The sequence below is a fragment of the Papio anubis genome, chromosome 2, assembly GCF_008728515.1.
Source record: "Papio anubis isolate 15944 chromosome 2, Panubis1.0, whole genome shotgun sequence".
In the NCBI taxonomy this organism is placed as follows: Eukaryota; Metazoa; Chordata; class Mammalia; order Primates; family Cercopithecidae; genus Papio; species Papio anubis.
Genome location: NC_044977.1, coordinates 43072605 through 43092120, shown reverse-complemented (window position 1 = coordinate 43092120; position 19516 = coordinate 43072605). Strand labels below are relative to the sequence as shown.

At 50.1% G+C, this 19516-nt stretch overlaps 1 protein-coding gene across 1 annotated transcript in view; it reads left to right on the top strand.

Annotated features, from left to right (window-relative positions):
• ADCY5 (adenylate cyclase 5) overlaps window positions 1-19516 on the top strand; it is a 164405-nt gene that overhangs the window by 128489 nt on the left and 16400 nt on the right. The window contains exons 11-15 of the mRNA XM_003894021.5: window positions 225-322; window positions 4011-4098; window positions 13953-14069; window positions 14838-15002; window positions 17746-17921. Coding sequence (XP_003894070.2) covers window positions 225-322; window positions 4011-4098; window positions 13953-14069; window positions 14838-15002; window positions 17746-17921 — 644 coding nt within the window. The remainder of the gene's footprint in view (window positions 1-224; window positions 323-4010; window positions 4099-13952; window positions 14070-14837; window positions 15003-17745; window positions 17922-19516) is intronic.

Genomic DNA, 19516 nt, shown 5'->3' with positions numbered 1-19516 from the left:
CAGATCCCTCTCAACTGCCCTCTCCAAAGGCACCACCGTCTGGTGATCTGGAATGGTTTCCTGGGGTCTAAGTCTGGCTCTGGTCCTCGGGTCTTCCCTGTTGTGGGAGTGGGCTGCACAGGTGACCAGCCCTGAGTGGCTGCCCTGGGTGTGTGGGATTGACAGGGCTGGAGTGGACTGGGCCAGGTGTCTTGGCCCTTCTCACCATGCCCGTCTCCTCTCAGTACTCCAAGCAGGTAGACGACCGATTTGGTGCCTATGTGGCGTGTGCCTCGCTCGTCTTCCTCTTCATCTGCTTTGTCCAGATCACCATCGTGCCCCAGTGAGTATCCCCAGCCCTCTTGGGCTCCTTCCTCTGGCTGCAGGGAATCCCAGGGTTGGGAGGGGGTGGTCATTTAGGAGAACAGAGCAGGGAGTCTGGCCTACACTTGCTCAGGCAGGGAGAGAAGTTTCTGAGTGTGCCCTCAGTGGGATAGGAAGCCAGGGCTCTGACCTCTCTGGGTAGGAAGATGATGTGCTCATTCCAGGATGGGCGACTTCTCACCGGTCGCTGCTTAGCTGTACGAGAGATGCTTTTTTTAGGGGGAGGGAGACAGAGTCTCACTCTGTTGCCCAGGTTGGAGTGCAGAGGCACCATCTTGGCTCACTGCAACTTCCGCCTCCCGAGTTCAAGCAATTTTCCTGCCTCAGCCTCCTGAGTAGCTGGGAATACAGGCACCCACCATCATGCCTGGCTAATTTTTTGTATTTTAGTAGAGACAGGGTTTCACCATGTTGCCCGGGCTGGTCTTGAACTCCCAAGCTCAGGCAATCCACCCGCCTTGTCCTCCCAAAGTGCTAGGATTATAGGTGTGAGCCACCGTGCCTGGTCAAGAGACGCCTTTTTATCACTTAATTGTCTCGTCCCATTAACCCACCCCACCACTGACAGTTGAGTCACCCAAAGTATTCCCTGGGCCGCTTTCTGTATAACCTTTAGTTCTTGGAAAAAAAAAATACATATATGTTCAAAAGATGCAGGTTTTCTACTACTGTGGATATTTCTAAGAATGGATTTCAAGTTCTGAAAGTATTTCACAAAGAGATGTTTCTGAACTTTTCTGAGGACTGGCTGTGTCACTGAGAAAGCCTGTGGCTTCTATGGGGGGTACTTTGAAGTATGCAGGGCTTTTGGAAATGAGGTGTTTGTTAAATTGTCATTCACATTAGAGTCTCACTTGGGAAGAGAAACATAATTGCCTTATGTATGTACACCTATACACATACACCTATACATATATGTACACACATACATATAAGTGTATGCATAAATACGTATTTTTACTTTTTATTATGTAATTCCTCAAATGCACAGAAAAGTAAACTAATTAATCTAATCAGTACCCATCCCTAGATAGAATAACTGTTAATATTTTGCAGTGTTTGTTTCATCTATTTTATTCTGATTGTTTTAAAGTAAATTTAGACATAAAGACATTTACCCATAAAAACCTCAATGTACACCTAATTTAAGGACATTTTCCTCCTTAACCCAATACTTTATATACCAAAAAAATTAACATAAATTCCCTACTATCACCTACTACCCAGTCCATATCCAAATTTCCCAAACTGTCCCCCAAAATGTCTTCTACTTTTAGTTTTATTTGTAGCCAAGATCTACTCAAAATCCACTGATTGAATTTGGTTATATCCTTCTAAGCCTTGCTTCATCTAAAGAGTCCCCAAAGCCAGTACCTTCTGTTTTTCATGTTGAAATAATGGCATTTGAGAAGTTACAAAAGTAGCCGAGAGGGATTCTGTGCGTCCTGCACCCTGTTTCCCCGAAAGTTGACAACTTCTGTAACTGCAGTATAATGATAAAAACCAGGAAATCAACACTAAAATGATACTATTAACTCATCTACTGACCTTATTCTAATTCGTCGTTTTCCCCTCACTATCCAGCTTGTGTTCCCGGAGCCTTTTCAGGATCCCGCGTCACATGTAGTTAATTCATGTCCTCCATCCCCTCCCATCTGTGATAGTTCCTCAGCCTTTGCTTGTCTCTCATGACCTTGGCACTTTTGAGGAGTACCGGCCAATTAATTTGTAGTTTCCATTTGAGTGCGTCTGATGTTTTTTCATGATTAGATTTTGGCAAGGCTCCCACTGAAGTGATGATGTGTCCTTCTCCGTGTACCATAGCAGGAGGTACATGATGTCGACATGTATTTTATTTTTAACAACATTATTAAAAGAATGAAAAGCTCTCCCTTACATTTGTATCTGCCGTGACTCTGTTGGATGCCACAGGTGAAAACCAGGCACTGGCAGCCAGCTCCACCCTGGTTGACACCAGCACTGAGGCTGTGCAGAGCTGGGCTCCTTGTTGGCATAAAACCCCATCTTTCTGTACTGATGTGGACCCACAAGTATCAAGAAGCAATCTGGAGGCCGGGCACAATGGCTCACGTCTGTAATCCCAGCACTTTGGGAGGCCAAGGGAGGTGGATCACTTGAGGCCAGGAGTTCAAGACCAGCCTGGCCAACACAGTGGAAATGCAAAAAATCAGCCAGGCGTGGTGAGGCAAAAATCAGCCAGGCGTGGTGGTGCACACCTGTAATCCCAGCTACTCGGTAGGCTGAGGTGGGAGAATCACTTGAACCTGGGAGGCAGAGGTTGCAGTGAGTTAAGATCACACCATTGCACTCCAGCCTGGGCAACAAAGCGAGACTCTGTCTCCAAAAAAAAAAAAAAAAAGCAATCTGGTTTATAATCCCATTGTAACTGACAGTCCCTGTAGCTTGAGTGCATAGTCCTGCCTCTTTGCTGCTTTTCCTTCTCTGCAGCGTCTTGAGGGCTGGGTCGTCTCAGTTACCTGCCCTGCCTGCAACGGCTTCATTCCCTCCAAGTGGCTTAGACATTGGCAGAGGTCATTCTCTAGCCACCTCCTCTCTAGGAAAGCCTTAAAAGCCACTCTAAAGGTCTTTCTTTTCCTCTGAAGAGAATTCGTTTCTCTTGTTCCATTTGTTGAAGGCAGCTAAGTGCTGGCTTCTGTGGAGGCCTGGAACAAAGATGCTGTTTGAATCCTCCCTAGAGGTGTTCACCTGCCTCTCACGCCCCCCACTGGCTTTTAACCCCGTAACAACACCTGGCATCTTCAGGCCACTCTTCCTCCCTTGAACAGCCACCTGGTGGTATCGCGGGGTATGTTGTCTCCAGGCCAGCCCTTGCCCCAGGAGGGCCAATGGGAAGTTCCGGATGGAAAGTCACTTACAGCTCTTTTGTCTGAGGGTGGCCACCCGCGGTGGCTCTGAAGGTCACCTGTGATCTGCATCTGAAAGGAGGGGCAGAGGGAAATCCTTGCATTTTTCTTGTTAAACTGGCTAGGAATAGAGGAGCAAAAACTGTGGGACCTGGCAGTCCCACAGACTTGTTTTGGGAACTGGCAGTGGAAAGGGGGTGGGGCTTAGAGATTCTGCCCTTCTAAAGAGACAGTCACCCCTGTTTCTCAAAGAGTGACTGGCTGTGCTGCTGACAAAGGCATTTCTAGAAATGAAGGCCACTGATCCAATCAGTTTTCAGCCTTCACAGTTGTTTATGGAGCCGTGAGTGACAACTTGGAGGGAATCACCAGGTGGTTCTTCCAAGCTAAATGAAGCACATCAGTGAATAGCTGAGAACTAGGCAAAATACCTATCAGGTGTCACCTGGTTCTCCATTCAGCTTCCTGTGGGCTGCTGTCCCCACCGGAAAGGGAGGGAACCATACCCTTATGGGGAGGGCTCCAGAATCCACCTGCAAGGCTGTGTAAGCCCTGCTCAGGCAGTCAGTGCAAAAGGCTGGGCGGTGGATTAGGGGAGATGGAGCAACTTCAGGTTCCCTCTCCGGATTTCAGAGCCCAGGCCCTCTGAAGCTGTGAGGATGGGCACGGGGGACCTGTGGCCTGCTTGTCAGGCAGGCCCCCCAGAAGCTGCAGCCCTGCCACCTGAGCCTGGCTTCTCCCTCCCCTCCTCTCTCCCTCCAGCTCAGTATTCATGCTCAGCTTCTACCTGACCTGTTCCCTGCTGCTGACCTTGGTGGTGTTTGTGTCTGTGATCTACTCCTGCGTAAAGGTGAGTGTAGCTGACAGCTGGGTTGCAGCCACCTTCTTCCCGCTTGTCTCAGCCCTGGTAGGGGCCCTACGCAGGGGCCTGAAATGTGAAGGGGCCCAAGTATTGTGCTTGGCAGGGGTGGGAGAGTGCCTGATGCCAGCCACACCTCTCCATTGGCATTGGCAGCAAGCTCACCTGGAGGTGGGCAAATGGTCAGTGGGAACCTGTTCTTCACTGGCTGCTTTAACTTGCCCTTGGCAAATCTCTGCAACCAGAAGATGCTGTGGCTGCTGCGCCTGTTCATGTTATGCACAAGGAAGGAAGGGCGCCTAGCACCAAGCCTGGCACAGAGCAGTGGCCAGTGAATATTTGCTGAGAGAATGGGCGTGGGGGAGGTCTCTCTCGACACACACTTTGGTGTTCCCATGTGCTCTGGAATTTTCCCTGGAGGGGACCTCAGAGATTATAGGTCTTGAGCCACCCAGCACATAGGTGAGGAGTGTGGCCCCAGAGTGATTCGGTGTTTCCAAGCGAGCCACACAGCCGGCTGGTGTTGGCGGCAGAAATGTGGCTCTTGTTCTGAGTTTTTCTCCCATATCTCTTAGGCGTGCTGTGTCCCCTGTCCAGGCTGTGTCCCTCAATGTGACCTGGCTCCGGGTCATTCTGGTCTGTGGTAGAAACCACTTATGTTCCTGTTTGCCGTGCCCATCAGGCCTTTCCCTCAGTTTCTTCACCAGTGGTTTCAGAATTCCCTGACGCAGCAGGCTGGCCCCCAGGAAGCACTCATCCCTGGGGCAGATCTGCCTCTCCCACATCTGCTGAGCCTCTCTGACTCCTCCCTGACACTCACTGGGAGCCAAGCCTCTGGGGTGGGCAGTGGGGCACTCAGGTGCAGCCTTGCCATAACTCCCTCTTCTGCAGTGAGCACCATGTCTTCCTTCTGGAGGAATTGGACCTTCATCCCCTCCAAAGTCCCCTTTCTCTCTCCACCCTCCAGAGAGGGCTGTTACTAGTCTGTTAACTATATAGTCACATCATGGTCAAGGTCTTGTTGGACTGATTGTCAGAACTGGAAGGGACCTTAGGAATCACCTTCTGTGGTTCACCTCCCCTGCCAGGTGCAGAGGTGGACAGCCAGAGAGGGCAGGGTCAGCCAGAGCCATCGGGCACGTCTGAGAAGCACACCACGCTGAGCCGCGTGCTCCGTCAGTTGCTGGTATTGTAGCATCTGATAGGCTGCATCGTAGGGCTTAACATTAGCTGGTTCCCTGCCTCTCCACTGACCCTCCCTCCTCAAGGCCACAACCTCCCTCCTGCCCCATGTTCAGCCACTTCTGCCTTTTGGTCTTGCGGTTGTCAAGGCCCCCCTAGCCTGCTTTATCCAGAGTGGACAGTTCCACTTCTTCATCCCGTGGCTATGAAAGGACACCATATTTTCTCAATAGCCACAAAGTGGAAACAACCCAGGCATCCATCAACAGATGAATAAACAAAATGTGCCGTGTACTGCAGTGGAATGTTATTCCACCACGAAGAGGAATGCAGCGCCGTTTCATGCTACCACATAGAAGGACCTTGAAAACATGACAATGAGTGAAAGAAGCCAGACACAAAAGGTCACGTGTGTCATCTGATTCCATTTATATGAAATGCCTAGAACAGGCAAATTCATAGACACAGAAAGCAGACTAGAGATTCCCAGTGGCTGGCAGGCATCATTGCTTAATGGGTTCAGAGCTTCTGTTTGGGGTGATGAGAGGGTTTTGGAAATTGATAGCAATATTGGTTGCACAACATGAGTGTGGTTAATGCCACTGAATGGTACACTTACCAATGGTTAAAATGGCAGATTCTATGTTGTATAAATATTGCCACAATGAAAAGTCACAACCACCTACAAAAAAAGTACACCATAGTTAAAAGTTATTTTGCTGAACCCCAAAGAGAACATTTCTTTTTAAGTAAGGAACGTGAGGCAAAGTCATTCTTTGTTTGTTTGTTTCAGGCACTTAATTAGCCCATTCAAATCAGAATCAAAGCTGTGCATAGTCTGCCATTTTTTAAGCTTGAACCTAAATTTCCTTCCTTTGCTGTTAGGGACTTAGGTGAACCTGAGCTCTACTGATTTCATTCCATTTGAGTTTCCTGATTTGCAGTCAGTTGTGGAGGAGGGGAAGGATGGGTCCATTTTCCTGCCTGCAGCCACCTTCACTGGCCATTGTTGGTCTCATGAGGTTTTTCCCCACAGTTCAAGATGAGTTATGAAAATCATCCCTGCCTTCTTTTGTTGAATTTGCCTATTTTGTTATCAATGCCAAATTCACTGAGTATGTTCTCAGTTCTTTTTGTCTAGCCCAGTGATTTTTGCTGCCTCTGTTCTGTGGAGGCCTCAGTTTCCTTGGGGTGGGGGAGGGGGCTGGTAGATGGAATACTCACCCTCCATCCCCAGGCCACACAAACACTGTCCCCCCAGTCCCATACCATCCAGCTAGGTAGCCTGCTTTTTCCATCTTACAGATAGAAGGCTTCATTAAAGAACTTGAGTGGCTTATGAAGCCTGGAAACTGCTGCTCTGGGCTGGTAGTCGACCCATTAAATAGACTCCAGCACCCACCCTCAGCTCCTATCCCTGCCGCCTCCTTCTCTCGTGGCCTGATTAGCCATTTTCTCAGGGTTTATCCACTTTCTGGAACGCAGAGCCCAATTTGAAAAGTCGTTTGTAATATGAACTTCTTTCCATTGAATTCTTCTTCTTCTTCCCTCTTTCGTGTTGTGGGTTAAACAGCTTGCAGGTGAAGACATGAAAGGAGATTCTACCTGGCTCTACCTCCTGCCATGTGCGTGGCGGGGAACAGTACCCCTTCTTCCCTGATGAAGATGTCAGCCTGTCACTGAGCACCATGGCACAAGTGGGTTGACCAAATGAAGTTCATTTTCTCACCTTTGCAGGTGCTGACATGAAGCTGACTAGCCTGCAGTGTTTAGGGTCCTTCTGTTTTCTTTTTGAAAAACATTTGTGGTTTTACCAGAACTCAGAAACTTTTTCTCATTTTCTCAGTCTCTCAGAAGTCACAGGGAGTGGCTTTGCAAAGAGATGCGACAGTTCCTAAATTACCCCCAAGCCAGGTAGTGTCAGTCTCTTTCTCTATTTCATTTACTTTTTCATTTTCCCAGAACAACGTGGACTAACTTCCTTAAACTGTCCATATTTTAACCTTTTCAAAGACAGAAATATGAGAAAGTGTCGGCTGAGTGAATTGTCTTCTCTGGCTGTTGGGGAGCAGTTTTCCCTGGTCCTTTCTGGGTTGGGTTTTGCCTTCTTACTAAGTGCTCTGGTGGCCTTTTTATCTTGGGCCTGTTCAGTCTTTTCCAGACACAGCTCAGTGCAGCTCACACACTCCCCTGGATTTCTCAGTGGGGCTAACTTGGTGCCTTGGTCTTCATCGTGTCCTCAAGTCCTGGTTTCACTCCTGAGCCTCAGCTGCCTTGCAGAGCCCCCGCTGCCCCTCAGATGCCTTGCCTTAGGGACCGTCCCCCCGAGTGCTTCCTTCTGGAGATGCTGTCTTAGAGGGCAAGTCTGCACATCTGCACAAACCCCCCCTCCTTCCCTTGGCATCTGTGCTGACCTGGGCCCCAGAACTGCTTTTCCTAGAGAAAACCATGTTAAAGCCCTGCTCACCATCACACGTTGTCCACAACTCAGAGGATCTCAGGTTGGAAGGGGCCCATGCAGTGAGAGAGCCCAGCCACCCACCTGAGGCTGGATTTCCCAGTGATAACCCTGCGAGGGGTGCGCCAGCCTCTGCTTTGCTTGATCACCTCCAGGGATAGGGAGTTTGCTCATGGCTCCTAAGTGCAGCCCCTTCCCTCTTTAGCCAGCTCCAAATACTTAGGTACAGATAGGCCCTGTGGGGGAACTCAGCTGCGTAGCTCTGTGTGTGTGTGTGTGTGTGTGTGTGTGTGTGTGTGTGTGTGTGTGTGTGTGTGTGTGAGAATCTCTCTTATCCCCCAGCCTGATGGCTTGCTCTTGGTCTACCTCGTACTGATCCCCTAGACCTGATCATATGAGCACCTGGGATCTGTGACCAGAGCCTCCTGTGGGCCCTGTCTGCTCTGCAGTCACCGACAGAGCCTCTTCTCCTCTTCCTGCAGCCTGTGTGTAGCTAAGCCCACCTTGCTGGTTCTCCTTTCTACCACTCCAACTCAAGTCCTGGTCCACAATTTCTAAAATAGGGTCTAACCGTGCAACCAGTACCCCTCCCCTCCTAGGTGCCTTCCATCCTGTGAGGATTTTAGGATTCCCATGTTCACCTTTCTGCCTGCATGCTCAGGGGGCACATTCCTCTCACCATTCACATCTCATCACACACATCATTCATTTAGGAGATGGAGAGGTCTTCGTTCCAGGAGGCATATCGTAGGTTCCCCCTGTGTTTTTCAAGACAGGACAGCCCAGGATCCACATCCAAGCGATGCTACTTTAAGCTGTGTTTCCTGAGCCTCAAAGGTGGCTTTTATTGAATCTACTTTGCAGATGAGGAAACGGAAGCCCAGAGAGGTTAGACAGCTTTTTCTAGATCCTATAGTTAGGAAGTGGTTATTGCTAGGATTTAAAACCAGGTGGCTTTTAATTCAGAGCCCATGAGCCTCCCCTCCAGGACACTGCCTCTGCTAATATGTCCAGTTGACTCCTGAAAGGCCAAGTGATGAGAGCACTGGGTGGACCCCTTCTACCTGCCAGGTTTGACCTCTGTGGTTTTCTTACCTTTTTTTTCTTTTTCTGAAGTAGGAGCTACTGCTTCTTTTATTAGCTCCTTGTCAAAGAGGCTGTATTCTTAAACTTTTTTGCCATCCAATTTCATCCCCTCCTTTTATCTTTGCAATACCCTAGCCCCGCATCACAGACAGGGGCCCAGGGAGGTCTTCAGCGTGCCTGGAGACATTCAAAGAGGCCAGGATCAAACTGTTCCTTACCCCAATCATGGTTTATTAACTATGTTCCCACTCCTGCTTTTCATGTTGAATTGATTTGAATTAATCAGACTGGGAATGTACTGGTTCTGAACTTCTTTTTTGAACATCAGTTCTTTTTCTGGGCTCTGATTGTGAGCAGGCATTAAGTGATTGGCTGGTACAGACAGTTATCCTGCTGGAAAATCCTCTCCACAATCTGACTGCAGTTGTGGTGTAGCCCTGGAAAGAGACTCTGCCCCTGGCAAAGAGTGTTGTTGTTGTTGTTGTTGTTGTTGTTTTGAGACGGAGTCTTGCTCTGTCGCCCAGGTTGGAGTGCAGTGGCATGATCTCGGTTCACTGCCAGCTCCACCTCCCGGGTTCATGCCATTCTTCTGCCTCAGCCTCCCAAGTAGCTGGGACTACAGGCGCCTGCCACAATGCCCGGCTAATTTTTTGTATTTTTAGTAGAGACGGGGTTTCACCATGTTAGCCAGGATGATCTCGATCTCCCGACCTTGTGATCCACCCGCCTCAGCCTCCCAAAGTGCTGGGATTACAGGCATGAGGCATCGCACCCAGCCAAGAGTTTTAAGATCCACACTGAGGTAAAATCTGGATTTAGGTTTGACATACAGATGAACTCTCTAATTATAGGAAATGAGACACTCTATAAACTGATATCAAGACAGGATGTCAAATCTTCTGGAGACTTCAAAAAAGCAGCAATTCCTGAGTTCCTACTGAGGTTTTAAAGTCAAGAGAAAGTCTTTTTAAAGAGTGTAGAGGGTGACCCCGCGCATTACCCCGCGCGGTGGCTCACGCCTGTAATCCCAGCACTTTGGGAGTCCAAGGTGGGCGGATCACGAGGTCAGGAGCCTGCGACCATCCTGGTTTCACCTGGCTAACACGGTGAAACCCCGTCTCTACTAAAAATACAAAAACAAAATTAGCCGGGCGTGGTGGCAGGCACCTGTGGTCCCAGCCACTCTGGAGGCTGAGGCGGGAGAATGGCGTGAACCCGGGAAGCGGAGCGTGCAGTGAGCAGAGAGTGTGCCACTGCACTCCAGCCTAGGCAACAGAGGGAGACTCTGTCTCAAAAAAAAAAAAAGAGTATGGAGGGAAGTTGACTTGTGGCAAGCAAACCAGTGCACATTCAGTCATTCATTAGCTGGTAGAGCCATATCTAACGTTGATTTTTTTTTTAAGCCTGCAGTTCTTCTCCTGGCCTCTGGATGGTCCTGGTGGGGCTCCTGGTCCCATATTCACCAGGAAGCTAATGTGCATACCCTATTCCCCCACCAACTTTTATTAAGAAAGTTTTAGCATGCATTAGTAACCTTTGCCTCTATCAGTCATTACATTGGTGGTTGCAAAATGATGAAGGAAGCCTCTCAATCAGTGGATGGGGTGATCAGAACTGAGCAGTTTAAACAACATAGGGCACATAGGAGTTGGGGTGGGGGTGGGGAAAGGGGATGGAGATAGAATGACAAAAGTTTTCAGCAGCCAGCGATTTGAAACCATCTGTCATACCATTTCAGAGTAAGATCCCTCATGCTAGTGCCAAAACACTTTACCCAGCTGTGAAACCAAAAATTCCTTTAAATGGGAAATAAGGACTTTCATTCTTATTGGCAATATATCTCTTTAAAATGCAAATATTAACTAACTTTTCTGTTGCGTTTAACAGCTTACAGAGCACTTTCAAATGCATCACTTTGCTAAGTCTTGATAGCCACTCTGGGAGAGAGCTATTCCCAATTTCCCAGTAAGGAGACTGAAGCTCAGAGTGTAGGATCACACAACCAGTAAGAGGCTGAGCAAGATTTTTTAAAATAAGAGCTTCATTGAGACATAATTTGCATACCATAAAATTCACCTTTATACAGGTGAATGAACTTTTAATACACTAGTTTTTAGTATATTCACAAAGTTATTCAACTATTGATGCTAATTCCAGAACGTTGTTGTCATCCCCAGAAGAAACCCCCAGACCCATTAGCAGTCACTCCTCCCTCCCTGATCACCACAGCCCTCGGCAACCACTCATCTACTTTGTCTCTATGATTCGCATGTTCTGGACATCTCACATGAAGGGAATCTCACATGGCCCTGTGAGACTGGTTTCATGCACTTAGCATATTAGTTTTAAGGCTCATCCATGTTGTAGCATGTAACAGCACTTTACTCTCTTTATGCCTGAAAAATATTCCCGTGTATGGATATATCACATTTTGTTTATTCATCAATTGATGGACGATTAAATTGTTTCCACTTTCAGGCTGTTAGGAAGAATACAGCTGTGAACAGGGGTGTACAAGTATCTGTACAAGTCCCTGTTTCAAATTCTTTGGAGCATATACCCAGAAGTGGAATTACTGGATCATATAATAATTCTATGCTTGATTTTTTTGAGGAGATGCCCTACTGTTTTCCTCAGTGGCTGCCTCATTTTACATTCCCACCAGCAATGCACAAGGATTCCAGCTTCTCTGCATCCTCACCAATACTTTCTGTTTTTTGTTTTTTTTTAAACTTTCCTGATGGTGTTAGTTGAAGGACAAAAATAATTTTAATAAAGTCCAATTTATCTGTTTTTTCTTTTTTGATTGGTGCCTTTGGTGTCACCTCTAAGAAACCGTTGCCTGATCCAAAGTCACAAAGATCTACTTGTATGTTTTCCCATAAGAGTTCTGTGGTTTTGGCTTTTACATTTACGTTTTCTGGTCCATTTTGAGTTAATTTTTGTACAGGGTGCAGTAGGGACCCAACTTCATTTTTTTTTGCCTGTGGATATCCATGTGTCCCAGCACCATTTGTTGAAAAGACTGTCCTTTCACCATTGTCTTGGAACGCTTGTCAAAATCATTGGGCCATAAATGGAAGGATTTGTTTCTGGACGCTTAATCTATTTGATTCATTTCTATGTCTATTAAGCAAGATTTTAATACAAGCTTATGCTCTTCAGATCACACTTAACTTTCCTTCAACCACATAAGACGGTTTGGTCAGAGGGTCTCTTTTATTATCCCAGAGGGTCTCTTTTATTATCCCAGTGTTTACTCAGAACATGTGCCACAGGCTTGGTAGTATAGGAGCATACCTGGGAGGCTCTCCTGCTGGGGAGATGGAGTCCCAGGCCTTCATCTTTCAGCCTGTAGCCTATGCGAGACTGCCAGGCCTCTGCCATGGCAGCAGTTCTTCCTGTGATCTATCCGTCTTTGTGGTCCCCTCTTTCCCTCTGCTGATAGGAAATGGCTTTGCTGGAAGGGTGGAGGAGGATTCTGGGGTCAGAAAGATATACACCCTCCCTATGCACACAGCCAGCTCCAAGCCCAAGACCCGGGGGTGAGCAGGGACCTGACTTTTTGTCTAGAATTCTGAAGGGTGTAAGGTGTGATTTTACCCTACTTACAAGCTAATGAGTTTGCTGGTTGCTGTTTCATAGAGGCTGGCAGAAGACACGAGACTCCTGGGTCAGAGACAAAAACTTTATTACTCATGTTACAGTCAGCAGCATGAATGTCAGCATAAATGTCAGCATATTTGTGTTTGAAGTCCCTTTGCCACTGAAGTCCCATGTGATGGGCCCTCGTGGATGCTGCACACGTAGTGGGTTTGGGTTGCAGCTGAAGAACACTGGATCAAGGGCCCGACACCTTTTTGAGTTGGCAGCAAATACTGTAGCACACAAGCCAGTTCCCCTCCCCACTGGGAGTGAGTGGTCACATGGTAGTGATGCTACGGCCCCATGACCTATTTAGCTGTCAGTGTGGCCAACTACAGACACTCTCAGTATCAGGGGATGGAGAAGCCTTGTGGTCTGGCACTTTCAGCAAGAATTTTCAGGGATGCTCACGGCCCATGATTGGGGTAGAGACCTTTGCCTGCTTCACTCACCACAAAAGCTGGGGGTGCCCAAAGGTCCCAAGAGCCCTACAAATAGGAGACTTCAGAGATGGGATGTGGCTTGCTCAGGAACAGAAAGGAAAAACCAAGCCAAGCCCAGGCTTCCCGACTCCTGGTTCAGTGCTTTTTCAACCACCCTGTCTGCCCTTGGGGGGTTTTATGGACACCTAGATGTCTGTAGCAGATAGACCTCAGCAGGAAGCGTTGGAGCAGGTAGGGGTGGGGCATTATGGATCCACTGTTTTGCTTCTCTGTCCATCAGGTTCTTTTTCCAGCCTAGGTTGCGTGGGAGATGAGGGGGACATCATTTACAAGGCCAGCTGCGTCAGATTTGGTGGCAGAAATGGGACTTAGGAGCCCAATCATTTAATTACCTAAGCTACAGGAGGTCTTTGAGTAGACATGGTTTGTCTAGTGGAAGAATACAGAGGAGGAGAGGGTGAGGGCAATGGCAGGTCCATGGAGCTTTGTGCTAAGGACAGAGCTCACTCAGTGCTCAGGGCCACATCCACCCCTCTCCTGCTCCTCGCTGCTCAGTTCCTCCTCCTGAGTGAGGCCTAATCCTCTCCAAATCCTTAAACCCACCACTGCCCACTCCCTCCCAGAAGCCTTCTCAACCCTCCGGGGAACATTCTGAGCCCTCCACGACTCCTCAGCTGCCACCCACCACCCCTCCCTGATGGCACACAGCGGGCCAATGTGCTTTTTTATTGATTTCTCTGTTGGGTCAAGATACCATCTTTCCTCTCATCCTGCCTCTCTCACCTGGGTTCCCCACATAGTCCCGCTCCTGGTCAGCTGCAGAATCTGCCCTGCTGTTGACCTGGAAGCAATGGTGCAGCAGTTCAAGGCTGGAGACTTGCAGGCTGGGAGGGCCACCAGGAAGGCCCGGGGGTCATGCTGGGGAGAGACACAGGTAGGTCCACTACACTCCCGGGGCCATTTGTGGAGTCCTTGCTGAATGCTATTCCGTCTCTCCCTCCCTCCCTCTCTACCCCCCACCCCCACCCTAGCTCTTCCCCTCCCCACTGCAGACTCTCTCCAGGAAGATCGTGCGGTCCAAGATGAACAGCACCCTGGTTGGGGTGTTCACCATCACCCTGGTGTTCCTGGCGGCTTTTGTCAACATGGTGGGTGGCTGCACGATCTCCCAGCACCTCCACAGCCCGATTGGATCAAACCCATTGGAGCCATGTACCCGCCCGGCAGGGCTAGGAGGGACTTTCTTATTTGTGTGGCTCCTGGGTCTGGGATAAGCTTTGACTCAATGTGCCTCATGTAGGTTCTTTTTTTTTTTTTTGAGACAGAGTCTTGCTCTGTCGCCCAGGCTGGGGTGCAGTGGCCGGATCTCAGCTCACTGCAAGCTCCGCCTCCCGGGTTTACGCCATTCTCCTGCCTCAGCCTCCCAAGTAACTGAGACTACGGGTGTACACCACCACCATGCCCAGCTAATTTTTTTTTTTTTTTTAGAGATGGGGTTTCCCTATGTTGCCAGGCTAGTTGCCAGACTGGTCTCAAACTCCTGGGCTCAAGTGATCCGCTGGCCTTGGCCTCTCAAAATGCTGGGATTATAGGCATGAGCCACTATGCTTGGCTACTCTCCCACTAAGTGAAGTTCTTAGCTCTTCATTCTCAAGCCTGGTGGGGCCAGGAAGAGTTTAGGGAATGTCCCCAAGGCATGTTTAAGAGCCCCTCCTTGGCAGGGCACGCTAGCCACACCCCCTCCAGCCAGGGCAGCTGGACAAACCTTGCCCGTTCCTCATCCTCTTTCAGATTTTGTCCCCATCAGTGTCATACTGCACCTGAGGTGGAGGACGGGTGGGAGCCTGCAGCTGGGCTTGCCCTGCCTGTCCCCCAGCAGCTTACCCTCCCCTCACCACCCTCCTCCCTGCCCCCAGTTCACGTGCAACTCCAAGGACCTGCTGGGCTGCTTGGCACAGGAGCACAACATCAGCGCAAGCCAGGTCAACGCATGTCACGTGGTGGAGTCGGCCGTCAACTACAGCCTGGGCAATGAGCAGGGCTTCTGTGGCAGCCCCTGGCCCAACTGCAACTTCCCCGAGGTACTGGGTGCGCACGGGCTGGAAGGGAGTGGTGAAGAGTCCCTTGCCCTCCCCCACTGTCCCCTCAGCTGCTCAGGACAGTCTGAAGGACAGGGTCTCACCAGCTCACTGTCTTCTAGAGACCCGCTTACCCCAATGTCTCTCACTCCTACATGCCAGACACTGGGAACAAGGGGAGCCTCCTCCGTATGACGATGACAATGACAATGGTGTAGCTGTTGTTTCTATAGTGCTTACCAGGGACTGTGGCTAAGGGCTCTATACACACTTACTAATGAAATCCTCCCAACAGCCTATGACATAAGTGTTATATTATCTCCTTTGTAGAGGCGAGGAACCTGAGACACAGAGAGGCTAAGTAATTTACCCAGGTCACACAGCCAGGACTCAACAGAGCTGGAGCTGTCATTCAACTTGTCCGGCTCCAGACAGAGTTCGTGCTCCTGATCTGAGGGCAAGACTTTCTGGACCCTCCGCTTCTCTAGCAGACCCTACCCCACCTCAGGAGAACCCCCCCTAAGCCCCAGCTGTTAGGGTCAGAGAGGAGAGAGGGGAGCAAAGCAACCCAATCCCAAACCAGCACTACTGTAAACCTCACCCGTTCAAAGTGCACGGTTCAGTAGCTTTTCGTGTGTTCACCAATGTGTACAACCATCATCATCATCTAATTTTAGAATACTTTTATCACCTCAAAAAGAAATTTTGTGCCCACAGGCATTTGGGTTTAAAAATAATGCCACGTATCTTTATTTGGAGAGCAGCATATATTAAGCACCTGTGGCGTGCAAGGTGCTTCATTCACGGTGCTGCATTTGCCAGGGAGCAGTTCGCTAGTCAGCAGTTGGGCCGAGCTTCCAGCCTCCCCCTTCTCATACCCCCAGCTCCCTATGGGTGCACACATGAAGCCAGTAAGATGGGGGCAGTTTGCCTTTTTCTGGAGAGAAGGTTCATGTTTTCATCTAACTCCCAAAGGGCCTGTGACTGCAGCTGAGGGGTGCTGTGGGCTGCCAGTGTGGGCCTCCGTCCCAGCCTGGGATCTGGCTCTGAGTTGTACAGATAGGACAGGGAAGGCCCAGGGAGGAGCAGGGCTTGGCCCCAGCTCACCTAGGCAGGTGCAGCCCCACCCCTGCCCCGCCCCCGCCCCCCCCCCCGCCCCCCCGGGCTGGTGGCGGGCTGTCTGTCTCTTCCAGGCAGCCATGTTGCACCCAGCCTCGCCTCCCCAGCCTCGCCTCCCTAGCCTCCGCTGCCTCTCACATCTGGCTGAGAGCCCACAGGAGCACTTCAGCTTTCTGAGGGCTGTTTGTGAGGAGCAGAGGCTAGTTTCAGTCTCGTACTTGCCCCTTGGTGGTGGTTCCCCTGGTGAGGCTAAGGCCGGGGGGAGAGGGTGGCAGTGGGCAGATTCTGGCTCCTCATTTGTGGGAGAGGCTTGGTGCCAGCCTTCAGCCCCCACCAGCTGACCACCCCCCTCAAAGGTTTCTCCTGATTCAGCAACTCCTTACAGACCAGGCCAGGGGGGGTCCCCAGCATCCAGTGTTGGCCTCCTGGTTATCTGGGCCAGGGTTTGAATGGGAGTCCAGGCTGGCTCTTGGAGCTCCCATCCCTCCTCTCAAAGACCGGGGCTCTGGGGCTCTGAGCTTACTCCTCTAGGCTGCCCTCCTCGTTCCCTCTTCTGCTCCCTCTTCTGCTCCTGTTCCCAGTGGTGATGGGAGGCTTCCCCCAGCAACCAATCACCCAGGGGCCCTGGGCAGTCTTTCCTTGGCTCTAGAAGGCCTGGGGAGGCTGAGGGTCTGCCCTGGGGGCTGCTGCAGCCCAGGGCCGAGGCTGTGTGCGAAGACTAAATGTCTGGAGGCCTGACTCAGAAGCAATGGTGCTAAATTAAAAATAATAACAACAATAACCGAGGCTGATGTGCATCAAGGGACAGCAGCAGATGGGGACCTCCAAGATTACCTGGTTCAGCCCCTCAGTTGTCTAAGAAGGAAACAGAAGCTCAGAGACCAGAAGGGGCTTCCCCAGAGGGAACAGCACAGGGCATGATCCCTCCTCTGAAACCTTTGGGGCCCCATATTGTTTGGACTTCAGAATTTTTCAGATTTTAAAAGGTTGCCTCCCACCCCCAGTGGAGTCTGATCATGAAGTGGTCATATTTCCACAGTAGTAGCATGTCTGCATGTCACAGGAGACACGATAAAGATAACTAGTGTCCCAGCAGTGAGGTCAGCTTTTGTCACCAGAGCAGCTCTGTTCAGGCGTGGCCCCTACAGGAGTCATGAAAACACATTCAGCTTTTGGAGCTTTGTGGTTCAAAGCTGCAGATGAGGGGCTCCCCACGGTTATTGAGGGTGCCGGACAGTGCAGCGAGGGCTTCCTTGCTTGTGTTCATCACAGCAAGCCGTGAGATAGGAAGTCTTGCAGAGGGGACACTGAGGCTCAGAGGGGCTGAGCACACAGCCCGAGGCACACAAAGCCCAGCCTGGATCACGGCTGAAACCCAGGGCAGCCTGGGCCTGCAGCGTAGCTGTAATGTGGGGCTGTCCTGCAGGCAATGGCCAGACTCCAGCTGGAGCCCATCTCCTGGTTCCTAACCAGGGCCCTTCGCCTTACATCACACCTGTTGGGAAATTTACATCAGCAGAAACATGCCCAGCCCAGGCCTCACTTGAGCCAGCTCAGACTGGAGGATGCACGGGGCCAGGGGGCGGGCAGGGCCTGGGGAGCTGATGCCACTGCCCTCTGCCCGCAGTACTTCACCTACAGCGTGCTGCTCAGCCTGCTGGCCTGCTCCGTGTTCCTGCAGATCAACTGCATCGGGAAGCTGGCACTCATGCTGGCCATCGAGCTCATCTACGTGCTCATCGTGGAGGTGCCGGGTGTCACGCTCTTCGACAATGCCGACCTACTGGTCACCGCCAATGCCATGTACGGGACACCTTCCTCACGCTCCCCATGGGGCACGGGACATTGCAGGGGGAGGTGGCAAGAGCAGGAGGTTTAGGGTTCCGGCACCACGGGGAACTTGTGAGGAGAGTGTCTTGTTCCTCTCCAGCCCTGACATCTGGGGAAACGGCCTTGTTTCTTTCCTTCCTTCCCGTCCCCAGTAGTTGGAGTGGCCTCAGGTCACCAGGCCCCATTGTATTTCTTTCTCTGATTTGCTCCTCCCTTGCCAGGGCAGCCTCCAGTGGGCTGCTTTCAGCTCAGTCCAGCTGCCCCAGGCTCAGAGGAGTCACGGTCCAGCAGAGCCAGGCAGTAAGGTGTGTGGGAGCAGAGGGACAAGCTTTGTTGTTCACAGGCTCTGTGTCCCACCTCAAGGCAGGTGCCTGGATATCTGCTGTTCCTCTTCATCCTCCAGCAACCCAGCCAAATAGGCAGACCCACCACATAAGGCGGGGCATCTGTGCACTACCGAAAGGCTCCTGGCTGTGGTGGCAGAGGTTAGGTCCCACGTCCTAGAGGTAGTGGGCATGAAGGTGGGGCCCACGGCTGTCTGGCCCCATAGTCAGCATGGCCATGTAGTGACAGATGTCAGATTTCCAAGGGAGGTGGCTCCATGAGGGGAAAGACCTCAGGCTTCGGGTGAAATTGGGTTAGAATCTCAGCATCAGACACATTGGTCATTCCTCTGAACCTCATAACCTTTTCCTTGTAAAATGGGAATATTGTCAACCTAAATGAAGGCGGTTGAGGCAGAAATAATTTGATTAAGTTTTGTTGGAAGCCGAATGTGAGGATTGGCCAGGAAGATACACGCACCAAGTTGGGTGTGTTCCAGAAGCTTCGGGAATGCTTTCATAAGAAAGTAGAAGGGAAGGGGACTCCTCAGACCAGAGTTGTCCTTTGTCATTGGAGAGTTACAATCACTGGCTACAGATCACAACATACAGACTAAAATGTCTACATGCCAGCAATCAGTACAAATTCATGATTCAGAAATGAATCAGCATTTTTTTATATCAATAGGTTATGCATTAATCAGTACATCAGCAATTTGAGGAGCTCAGATAAGATTCTTCACTCACGGACAGGATATTGGTGTAAATCACAAGACCTTCCCGAAGCAGGTTAATTTGGAAGCTTGGCAAATGTGACCTGTAGATTATCAATGCCTATAGTAGTAAGATGTATTTAAAGTGCCTGATTCGTCATACTCTTTTCTATGCATCACCACTCCCTACACACACACACCAAGAAGTGCAAAAAAAAAAAAAAAAAAGTGACAGTTCTGTGTCCCCTGAAAAAATATAGCAAACTGTACCTTTTTTGAGTTAGAGGAAGGGATTCACCCATCCATCCATTTGTTCACCCATTCATTCATTCAAAAATATTTATTAAGGGCCTGCTATGTGCCAGCCGCTGACCTAGGCAGTGGAGGTACAATGTGGATACACAGAAAACTCAGGAATGTTTCTCTCTCGGGAAGGTGGTGTTGCCTGATAAAGTGGAGCTCTAATGAAGGGTTTAAGTCATATTCAAGGAAGAACTTCTTGGTGGTTGTGTAGGGGCCGTGGGCAGATGAC